Raw genomic sequence first — 12110 nt, 5'->3', positions numbered from 1 at the left:
ATAATATTAATAGTATATAGACCTATATGACATAAAAATATTTTGTCCGTTATATCCGAAATCCATTCTAACGAGGTCTAACGGAGAAAATATGCATTTCACACCAAAAAATGTAAAAATAGGTGGAGTTATTCTTCAAATGTGGCACATTATCAAAAATGTAATTGCTGTTTTAATTTAATTCTACTAGAAAATAGATTTCACTATAGTTTGCCCAAGTTGCTTTATTTCATATTCATAGATAAACTCAGGGTATTCCCTGAATAGTCTATATACTACATACGATGTATAAATCAAGGACAGTTCAAAAAACTGAAAATCAATACAACTCAAAGATACTCATCGGCTGCCAATCAGAAGAAATGATTAAACCACACCATGGAGTTTTTAAATAATTAGAAGTAATCATAACCAATAAGTTTTTTAAAATTGTGTTTGTTTTAAATCACTATGTGTTATCTTCTATTTTGTGTCGAAATAACTAAAAAAAAATAGTTTGACAACAGATAACATGTTATGTAATATAAATCTTATTCCAAATAGATAAACTCAGGGGAATACCCTTTTTACGTTATGAAAATTGTAATAAAATGCAACTGATAATTCTAAACCGTAGCGATTAAAAAATTGGGTTTGATGAATCAATACCTTTAATTATGCTATAAATAAATGCAATTTCCAGATTATGTTAAATATTTCACCGTTTTCTTTTTATTTAAAAATTGTTTTTTATTATTACGTTAAAGAAAACAATTTTTTAGTTCAGAATTGAGGGATTTATCTTATAAAGAACAACTGATATAAATAACCGGCACTGCTTTCGTTTTAACATATGTGAATTGAAAGAGATCCGGTTAAGATGGATAAACTAACTCGTGATAATCGTGCCAAACAACTTAATCAAAATAATGACGCCTATTGGCAATCGAGAGGTTATTCTAAAAAACCATCTAATCAGAGTACAAGTAAGTATTTTACATTAATTAAAATAAAATAAGTATTTGTTAAAAATATATTAACAATATATAGATTCTGGAAATTCTAATACCAATAGCACTCAAAACCACACCATGGAGTTTTTAATAATAGTTATAGTAATCATTGCTTTTTATATATATTTTTTTGTTTAAAGTCATGTCTTCTATTTTGAGTCGAAATACAAACTTTTTAATAATACTGTATTACTGTGTTTTTTTAACTAAAGCTTGTAAAAAAATTCAGACAATTTTAGAAAATATAAATGGTAAGGTGTCATACATTTTAATGATTTTTGGTACATTAAGGCTTAAATTAATAAAAGATCCTGGCATAAGTGAACCAAACTAAATTAAATTATTTGAATAATTAAACTCATATCATTTTACTGTCAACATACTTTTGAATGAGCTAACATTTAACCACTATGCAGCAGCTTTACCGTATCCTGAGAAGAATATCCCCTTGCTTGATGCTTTAACTTTTCTTGTTATGCCTACTCTTTCATTGCTGGAACCCTTGAGAGTCGTTTCCAAGAGAAAATGGTAACCACTTCTCGTAGCATGTCCTTAGGTATTGTGCACAATTTTATATTCAAATTAGGAATTAGTCAACACCAGATTGTTTCTAACAGCTTTTTGCTATTTCTAATTAGGTGTCTTAAATTCCATATTTTAAAAATCCCTTTCCACTCTTGCGTAAACATTTTCAAAACGTTTTTTTTTTGTTTTGTAACTCGCACATAACCGATAAATTAAACCATAAACAATAAAACAAAGTTTTGTTATCTTCTCCACTAATATTCGCTCGCAGCGCATAAAAGGAGCCCAAACTAATCGTTTCTACACAGTACAATTCGTACAGCCATCGACTTATTCACCAAGTAAAAGATTTTTACACCATCATTGATAAAGCGGAAATGGATAATCACGCCAATCAGATGAATCCCAATAATGAGGCTTACAGGAATGTTCGAACTGGTAATAAATTCTCTTTTTTTAACAATAATTCTAAGTTTGTGTATTAATTTTTGTTTCGTTTTAAAGCTGACGCTATAAAATCTAACGTGGATCATAGGTCCGACCAAATGAATCCAAATAATCGTGCTTACCATAACGTTCGAACAGGTAACATTTCATTTTTCTAAAATAATTCTAAATTTGTGTATTAATTTTTGTTTCATTTTAAAGCTGACGCTGAAAACGCTAGCGTGGACAACAGGTCTAGGCAACTTAATCCTAATAACGATGCTTATTCTCAATCTCGTCGAAATTAAAATTTATTGTTCTATTGTTTTTTCTAAACAGATAAATTTGTATTTACTCTTAATCATTATGAATAAAATAAATTAAATATAAATATTTCTTGTTTCATGTCTAATGAAAAGGTTTATTTTAAAGGTTTTATTTTATGTTGTCAATTTTAAATTGACCACTTAACCCAAATATCTAATTAAAAAGCTGATTAAAAGTAGCCATAAAGGCACAACTAATTTTCTGTTTCAAAGCTACAATCAGATCTAACTGAAATAAAAAGGTTATCCTAAAAATAGTTTAAATGGACATAATAAGCCAGTTATCAACTAACAATAAGTATCATTTTAATGGTATCCTTGGTGTATATGTCTATGATTTGTGTTGGTACATTTTTATCTTCTAATATATTGGAGGGATTATTAAATTCTTTTGGTTTTTCTATAATCTGCTTAATAATTTTATTAAAATTGCATCTGTTGTGCCTCTATTCTTCCAGAATCCCTACTGCGCTTCTATTTTGAGTGTTCTTTGTAGATATTCATGTATTATTGATGTAAATACTTTTATGGTGTATTACTTATTAAATATATTTTAAAAGAAAAATTATGTAATGATACTTTGGTGATAATTTATTAATTTATCGTCTAGACCTGGTTTCTGACCTTGCCCTTCATCAGTAGATTAGACCCAAAGAGTATACAGAGGCCGGACTCCGGCTAATAAAAGTGGCACTCCTATCTATCCTTGTTTAACTAATGAAAACTTCGTATGGTACTTTCTCTCTCACATAAACTGAATCGATGTAGATGGCGGTAGTGTAGTGGATCGATAAATACGAGCGGGAATTTGAATGCTCGTTTGAATATAAATCTCATTACTCTTTAAAATTTTTTTTAATAACAAGTTCCAAAATATCATAAATTTTCATCTCAAAACTTGAACAAGTTGTAAGATGAAAACAGTGATTTTTTGAACTTGTTATTAAAAAAAACTATAAAATATTATTAAATAAAAATGCAAACTTCAGAAGAACAAATCTATGTATATTTATAGACAAATATTTACATTTAATCGTTTTCATGGGGGCGTTTTTGTACAATGGTAAAGCATTTGCTTCAAGGCTAGAGGAAAACCCAAGAAAAACTCTAACATACCATAAGTCAAATAAATTTCTAGACAAATTTAGGAATACAAATTGCAGTTGCAAACAACAGATTTAAGACAGCCAGAATAAAAAAATTCTACAAAGCGACTAAAATTAAAAGTATTACAGCGAAAACGAGCAGTAGACAGAATTAATGATAAAATGTTGTTTTACTTATAAAGTAATTATTGTTTTCAAATTAAGAATTTATATAAACTTTAATATTTCTTTTTATTTGTCTCTGTTCGTATCAATTAGAACAATATTTCAGCGACCAGAATAAATTATAACATAGCGACCAAGACGAGAATTAAAACAAAGCGAAAAGGAACAATATTTCAGTGAGTAGAATAAAGTAACAGAGCGACCAAGACAAGAATTAAAACAAAACAAAAAGGAACAAAATTAAGTCTTGAATGCCACTTCCTCTACCGAACGTCCGCAAATGTAGCAATTCCTATCCATTACAACTAAATTCTACTATAAAACTCGACTAGGCCTTAAAAACTAACTAATTCTAAGATAACGAACTATGGTAATAAACTAATGAAAACTAAGGTATACAAACAAATAAACTACTAAACAAATTTATGTAATAAACAGGCAAAACTACACAATAATTAAACAAGACACAGATAAAAGATTGATGAAGTAGATACAAATTTTTAAATGGCTGAATAAGCAAGTCACGCAAATTCTGATAGAACTGGACCAACTGGACGTAGCTTTGGGATTTACAGATTTACGACTTGAAATACATGGCTCCATCTATTGCCTTCTTTAAACTCTACGAGTTTACGACTTAAAAATTTTGAAATAAATGGTGCCATCTATTGGTTTCTTTAAATACTACTGTAACGCGACCATTGCGCCATCTACATCGATCAGTTTATGTGAGAGAGAAAGTATCATACGAAGTTTTCATTAGTTGAACAAGGATAGATAGGAGTGCCAATTTAATAGCCGGAGTCCGGCCTCTGCATACTCTGTGATTAGACCCTACAATGTACAAAAATATAAGATAGTAACATTAGAAAAAATTAAGATTAAAGTAGCATTGAAAGTAATGTATATAAAAAAACTTAAAAACTAAACTCATGTCAACATTAAAACTTTGCAAAACATATATACAATATTCACATTAAGATATCAGCAAACAAAGGTTCTTAACTAGTTAATTGGAATGAACTTGATATTATTAAAAGAAAACTGTTGTTAAACATTGAATTTATAAATCAAGTCTCGATATTAGAGGTTAAATTCAAGTTCAGTGACAAGATGAATTGTGGGTAAAGTAGATAACTATTGTTACAGTTAGAAACACAGTATAAATTTGAACTTAAATGAACAAAACTAACACAAGACAAAAAGTAATTAGTAATAAAATCCAAAAATTTTGAATTACTTTTTGTCTTGTTTTAGTTTTGTTCATTTAAATTCAAATTTATACCCTCAATAGTTATCTACTTTATCCACAATTCATCTTGTCACTGTGAACTTGAATTTAACCTCTAATATCGAAACTTGATTTATAAATTCAATGTTTAACAACAGTTTTCTTTTAATAATATCAAGTTCACTCAAAATTAACTAGTTAAGAACCTATGCTTGCTGATAATTGTTTTGCAAAGTTTTAATATTGTCGTGAGTTTAGTTTTTAATTTTTTTATATACATTACTTTCAATGCTACTTTAACCTTAATTTTTTCTAATGTTACTATCTTACATTTTTGTACATTGTAGGGTCTAATCTACTGATGAAGGGCAAGGCCCGAAACCAGGTCTAGACGATAAATTAATAAATTATCACCAAAGATCATTACATTATTTTTCTTTTAAAATATTAACACATGGTGAAAATATATCCTATTACAATTATTAAACATAAATGAATTATTCTTAAGTATTTTTAAAGCACTTAATTTTACTCAAGAAAACTTCAAATATTTCATATAAAACAATTTATTTACTTAACTTTTACATTAAAGCTTAAATGAAAAAGATAATAAAAAAATAAAACCTAGATTATATACAAAGAATTTTTTTAAATTAATTATAAAGTTTATTATCTTAATGTATTATAAATAGCTTCGTCTGAATCTGATTGAGTAACACTATCCCCATTAGAGCCTAATTTAACGTAACAGTACTCGCTACTTTTATTGGTACAATTCTTTTTAGTCCTTTTACACTGACAAATTTGTTTTCTATCACACGTATCATTCGAGTTTTCACATATTTCCGCGTAAATATTTTCATCGGGAATCTTCTTTTCTCCGCTTCTATCCTCTCGAATCTCATCGGCCACTTGACTATAAGGAATATCATCAATTTCCGGTCCTTTTAATTTCTTCAACATTTTCGTTTTCGAAATTTCATTGTGTACTTGAACCACAACTGATTTAACATTAGCATTATGATTAGATCTAGTTAATTCTTGTTTGATTTCATTTGGTTTTGTAATGATTCGTTTTTGAACTTTCGTTTTAACGTGAAACTCGGAACATAAACGATCGGTAATATAGGAATTATCATCATTTTTTGGTAAAGTCGGTATCAAATCGGGTTTAGATTTTTTTAATGGTTTAATATTATCTGAGTTTTCGACGATTTTTATTTCGTTTAAATCTTCTTTTTTAATTAATTTATCGTGTTGGAGTGAATTGTCGTTTTCTAAGATGCACATTTGAAAATCGAAGCTAACGTTATCGGAAACGTTTGATTTTGAATGTCTTCGCTCTGGTTTTGGTGGGGGTTGTTTTTTCGGTTCATCGATTGTGTAAATTTGAGCATCTAAACTTTGGCATTTTAGTAATGTTGGTGAACTTTTCGATTCTGTTGAATTTTCTTCTAAATTTATGGGTTTTGTTGAAAACATGAAACTTGCTGATTTTTTAACGGGATTATAACTTCTTTTGCCGAATCTTTCTTCTATTAATCTAGACATATCTTTGTATCTTTCTATGCTTTTTATTTTTTCCATTCCATCTAATCCATTTATTTCGTCTATTTCGGTGTATTTATCCAAAGGGTTATCCGATTTAATCCCTAATTTAACTAAATGTTTATACCATTTTTTTGATTTTGGAAACTTTTCTATAACTTCTTTTGTAATTAATTGCTTTTTATTTATTGATTCTTGCCCGTCTTCAATTTCTAAATTCGCCAATTTTTGTTGTTGAGAACGACTAGATGACGATGAAGAAGAAGTTTGTGGTAAATTACCAATTATACTATTTATATTATTACTACTAAGTGGTTGTAAATTTGGAGCTATTCTTACTTCTCTATACCAAGTTTCTACGTTTTTGTGACAATAAGCTAGAGCTGTTTGTAATCTTTGCGATTTAAATAAACGGTTTTCTGATTCAAACCCTAACATACTCCTTGTTAATTTTACCCCAGAATTTAAATTAATACAGCTTATGTTATGTTGAGTCGAATCTGATGAAGATGGTAATGTACAAGTTACCATTAAAGGTTCTTGAATTTTTTTCTCTAAGATAAAGGTATCTACAAAATAATCGTTTTTATTAAAACAACTTTTTAGTTACTTAAAAATTACCAGAAAAATCTTTGGGTAATCCAGGTGGTAAAGGTCCAGATAACAATTTAACTTTAACTGGAAGAGCAATCCGTCTTAAAAGATGCGTTATTTTGTAAAGACAATCTTTATCAAGTGCTAAAGGTCCCGTTTTCTCTAACAATCCTTGAAAACAAAGTCTCGCCTTCATCGAACTGTGCGTTTCGTAGAATTCACCTTTGGTGGTAAGTGGAACGTAAAATTCCTGTCAAACATAAAAATGTCTAGTCGAGTTCAATGTTTTAAATAACTCAAAGCATAATATTTGCGTAAATTCACTTAAAAATTTTGATATTTTCCACTTACCTGGTTATTTTGGCTTATTATTTGAGCGTATCGATTTGCTAAATCTTTATCCCGCGCCGATCGAGACACGTGTGATGATTTTGTGGAGTGCCTTCCATTATCTAAGTGCTCTTTATGTTGGAAAACTGCTCTTAATTGGAATAATTGACCTCCTTTAACTTGTGTTTTTAAATATTGCACCTTTCCTGGTATTTCAGCTATAAAGAAAAAGATAAAAATAGAACTTTATTTATTATAAATATAAAAAAGTAAACAATTTATCAAATAATAAATGAATGTTGTCACAATATTATAACGGATGTCAAAATACTTGAAGAAAACTGACAATAATAAAACAAATATTTTTTGTAGGTTTGTATAAATTAAATTTTTTTAACAAAATGATAGACCCCTATAATAATTTCTTATTAGTATATTTTAATCTATTAACTTTGCTGATTTGGGGCAAACCCATCATCAGAGGAGAAATGTTAATTTTGATAAAGTATGCAATAAAATTACTTTTTTATGATTAAAATTGTTTTACTTACCACCTGGATCAGGGTTATGACCCGCATAAGCCGTAAAAGGTTGTAAACTTAAAAAAGAACACACTTGCTCCCTTACAAGTTGTAAAATTGACGAGTGTGCAATGGCTGACTTTTCCCCCTTTTCGTTAGTAAGCGAAAACCAACCTAAAAAGTAAAAAAAAAAACAAATTTAATAAGCTTTTTATAATAATAATTAAAAAAATGTATTAAGATATTAAAGAAAAATGTGCTCGCGGCTAAAAGAAAAAAAGAAAATGATTTAATGCTTGAAACGGTTACTTTTCTTTTATTTTAATTTTAATTTAAAACGTAAAACGCGGCAAAGATCTTGGTTTCTGAGTTCTCATCGCCGAGGAGACCGTAAAAGCGAATTTTACGCTTCGCTCAGATATACCTATAATTACAGTACATACATTATGCATTATTATCTTTTAACACTCTCAGTCGGAGACGGGAATTTTCGCGCGCTTCTTATTATACAAATCACCACCCACGTGCTTGCATTATTTTCTTTCGTATTTTTATCGACGAAAAATAATTTAAAATTCATTCATTGATTCGCGATTAAAACCGTTAAAAGAAAAATTTCGAAAAAACGTTCGGATCTTTCGAAACACATTCTTAACAATCAGATAATTACACACTAACAATTTTAGTTATGGACGTTAAGAAATAAATTAAAAAGACGACAAAAATACCTGTTTGTATGTGTGTCGAGATGAAAATACGTGATCGCAATTAAGATTAGCCGACGATTTAACAAAGATATACGGGTATCTTTGTTCTGTTACCAACGGCTCAAGACATTTTTTTAACTCCCATTCTATCTTTAATTAATTCTTTTTAATTATTACAACTTATATATCATTTTGGTTTTATTTATTTTATTCTTTTTAATTTTATAAGACATAAAAATTGCGAAAAGAATTTCCCAACAAAAACTACTTGAAGACGGTGGGAAGTGTTACGAGGATTTGGATAATAAAAATTAACAATAGAAAAAAAGAATAATGATGAGAAAAACCTTATTAATCTTACAAAACAAAAAATAGCTTGAAATTTTAAAATTGTAACTTTAGATGGAGATTCTTCTTGATCGTTCTACTCTACTACTTACTCGTTCTTCTGCTTCTCTTAACACAGAAGGTCGCCCGAGTAATAAAGCTTTCTTATAGCAGAAACGGCGTATACGCCTTGAGCCGACCAACCTTGATTTAAGGGATATTTCTGAAACGCGAACAGCCCGACCGAATCTCTCTCTTTCTTCTTCGTCGTACTATGTCCCGTCGTCTCAAGAGAGACGAGAAAGATTTACGCACTAAAAGCCCCTAATATATTGTTATGTGCGTAATGAAATGCGCGATTACTCCTCGTAAATTACCGTGAGTTATTGGCGGCTCTACGTTTTCTCTTTTTTCCATTACAAAAAGTCATTATAAATATAGATTCGCTAATCCTTTAAATCATTTTAATACATAACATATTCATTTTACATATATATGAGATTTAACCATTAGATTTTTTTAATTCATTAGTAGTTATTCTTAAACGTTACCTATTAAAGTTAATTAATTAAATCATTGACAGCAGAAACTATCTCAGTCATGTTTTCTAATAAATACAGCAAAACCTTAATATAACAGACCTAGAAACAATCGGGTTTAGCCGTACGTCTCTCTTAACTAGTATTAGAACTAACACTAGACCTAGAACTAGATCCATTCCCCGTATTAATCCGTTATATGGAGGTAATACTATATAGACATTACGCACAAAGTTGCAGTAGACAAGAATATGTAGTGATAATCTCTTTAAAATTCTTATTCCATTTGTAATAAGTTCTACATGACATCTAAGTCTTGGTGTCTTTTTAGTTATAATTATCTCTCCTTTGGAGTATTCTTGATTTAGAACTCTTGGGATTTAACTTCTCGACCTAATCCTTTGAAATCTCTGACAACTATTCTGTACTTTGCTTTGAAAATTATCCACGAAAACAGAGTATAATAAAGTTTTTGCGACCAAATCAACAGTAAATATAATTACTTAATCTCTTAGGTGTTCATAAAAATGTAGAATAAATTCTTTTTATAACTTCTTGAGCTTTCACTGCTTCTGTTACTAAAAAAAAAATAACTTAAAGTAGAAACTTCCAGGTTATGATATATTAAAATACTGCTTGACGTTTCCAATCTCATGTGGAACAGCCTGAACATGAACTATTCATTCATGAACGATCATATGAGATTAACTTACTCACAAGCTCTGTTAAAGATTGTGCAAAAATACGATTAAGTGCTTATGTAAATAAACAAAATTTGGGCTTCTGCAGGACGGAGAATCGACATAAATTGCATGAAGAGGTATTACATCCCCTCGGTTTGGGGCTATATTTGTAGTGAATAAATGATTCATTTAGATATCTTTCGTTTACCGCATAAAATCGTAATCATTGCAAGTCTTGAAAGCCAACATAGAAGAAGAAATTGCCTAGATGGAGCTAAATGGAGCTACAAAACGGCAGACAATTCACATTCATCATCATTGGCATCCAAACCCCTGGTGAGCCTTGGCCTATTCTTCCACTCTCTTCTATCTCGTGCCTTGGCTTTCCATTTTCTAACTCTCAGCATTTTTAGACTTTCTTCCACCTGGTCCTTATATGTTTAATACATATTTAAACACTTTTCCAAAAGACGCACGGCTTAACCCGAAAATTTCTAGTTCTAGATCTAGTGTTAGTGCTAGTGTTATTAATCATTTGTATGAATTCAAACGAATTTATTATTACTTACCACAATATCCTTCCGGAAAAAATAATTGATTCCCATTCATTTTTTCCTTCCTTTTCTTCCCAATAAATCCGGTAGCTTGAACCTTGGTAAAACTATCAATACATCGATATAATAATAAAGGTTCCCCATTTTCCACTCGAACCACCCTAGGTAACGAAAACCTTTCCAAAAAATCTTTAGCATTATACTCCTGTCGTTTTTTGTTATTCAAATCTCGATCTCCGGTATTTTCTGGGCTCGTCTCCATATCTCTTCTTTTATAACCAACAGATTCAAATTCATTTAATTTTCCCGGTTCATCTTCAATACTAACGATCGACGAGTCGTTAAAATTACTAACAAAATTCGAACTATTCAAAAAATTCACATTCGTCGTTGTCGTATGGGAATCGTGCGAATTAAATCTTCTAAGTAAAGCGTGTCTACGATGACCGTTCTGTCTCCGATCGGAACGTTTTTGATGATGCTGCTGGTCTGTGAAGACGAATTGCGAGGCGTCAAAACTGGTCAAGGCGTCGGAGTGACGAAAAACCGGGTTGAAACTGGTCGATGCCACCATCAACGGTGGTCCTTGATGGAGTCTTAGCGATGGCAAAGACGGCATTGAAGAGTTTCTTCCGCAAGTTGTCGTCCCGCCGCTTCGACTCGAACTGCTTCTTGAAGAAACTGTTGCGTTTTGAAACATCTTTTTTTTATTTATTTACTTCGTTCTTCAATTTTTATTTTTAAAGGTAAGTTTATGTGGTTCCCAATTGGGTTTACCATGCGGTGGTTTCTTTAGCTACATTTTGAAGTTTTCTAAAATAAAAATAAAACAAAAATAATTAAAATCAGCAAACCAGTAATTACGGCTAAATTATAGATAAATAAAGATATGTAAACATGGTGTTTGGAACGTTTGGAGATCAAGATTAAAAACGGTATGATAAAAAGTATAAAAAATGGATAAAAAAGGAGTTGGGTGTAATTCTTGTTGACGTGCTCAATTAAGATTTATATTCGCGAGTAGGTACGGTGTGTATGCACGGTGTAATTGCAATCGTCGCCGCGAGTGAGAAGAAACTACGCGGTCCGATTGCGGTTTAAAAAAATTAAACGGAGAGGAGAAAACTCGTACCCGGTTCACCCCGAGGACGTCGTTCGATAAATCATCGACCAGATAGGACAATTGAGAGGTTAATATTTTCTCGGGCGCCCCGACGATCATAATTCAGGGTGCAACGTGCGATGATACCGCTCGCCCCACGGCTAAATGTAACCCTGAAGCGGATCATTTTGAAATTGCGATCGTTATTATTCCGCAAGAAAAGAAGAATATGTACTTATTACTGCTTACCAACGATTTACAAGTATATTCCGATTTTTAACCGTTTTATTTTATCTTTATCAAAGAAGTTGTTTATAAGTTATGCAAAACTTATTTATAGGTTATGTTGAAAAATCAAACTTCAAATTTTTTTTTGATGAGCGCCATCTATTACTTTTGAATCGAACTTGTATACGTCAATTAAAATTGAAATA

The 12110-nt window shown here is 30.4% G+C and overlaps 1 protein-coding gene across 3 annotated transcripts in view; it reads right to left on the bottom strand.

Annotated features, from left to right (window-relative positions):
• Positions 1-5321: 5321 nt before the first annotated feature.
• LOC111424471 (imaginal disc development protein B4) overlaps positions 5322-12110 on the bottom strand; it is a 55627-nt gene continuing 48838 nt past the window's right edge. For all 3 annotated transcript variants that reach the window (XM_023058009.2, XM_023058008.2, XM_071197168.1), the window contains 5 exons: positions 10590-11387; positions 7795-7938; positions 7265-7461; positions 6941-7163; positions 5322-6888 (listed from right to left, as the gene is read on the bottom strand). In XM_023058009.2, the coding sequence (XP_022913777.2) occupies positions 5441-6888; positions 6941-7163; positions 7265-7461; positions 7795-7938; positions 10590-11274 (2697 nt within the window). In that variant the 5' untranslated portion in view covers positions 11275-11387 and the 3' untranslated portion in view covers positions 5322-5440. The remainder of the gene's footprint in view (positions 6889-6940; positions 7164-7264; positions 7462-7794; positions 7939-10589; positions 11388-12110) is intronic.

This window comes from Onthophagus taurus, chromosome 7 (genome assembly GCF_036711975.1).
Source record: "Onthophagus taurus isolate NC chromosome 7, IU_Otau_3.0, whole genome shotgun sequence".
Taxonomy (NCBI): Eukaryota; Metazoa; Arthropoda; class Insecta; order Coleoptera; family Scarabaeidae; genus Onthophagus; species Onthophagus taurus.
Note: the sequence above shows the minus strand (reverse complement) of the source record. Positions and strands in the feature narration are given on the sequence as shown.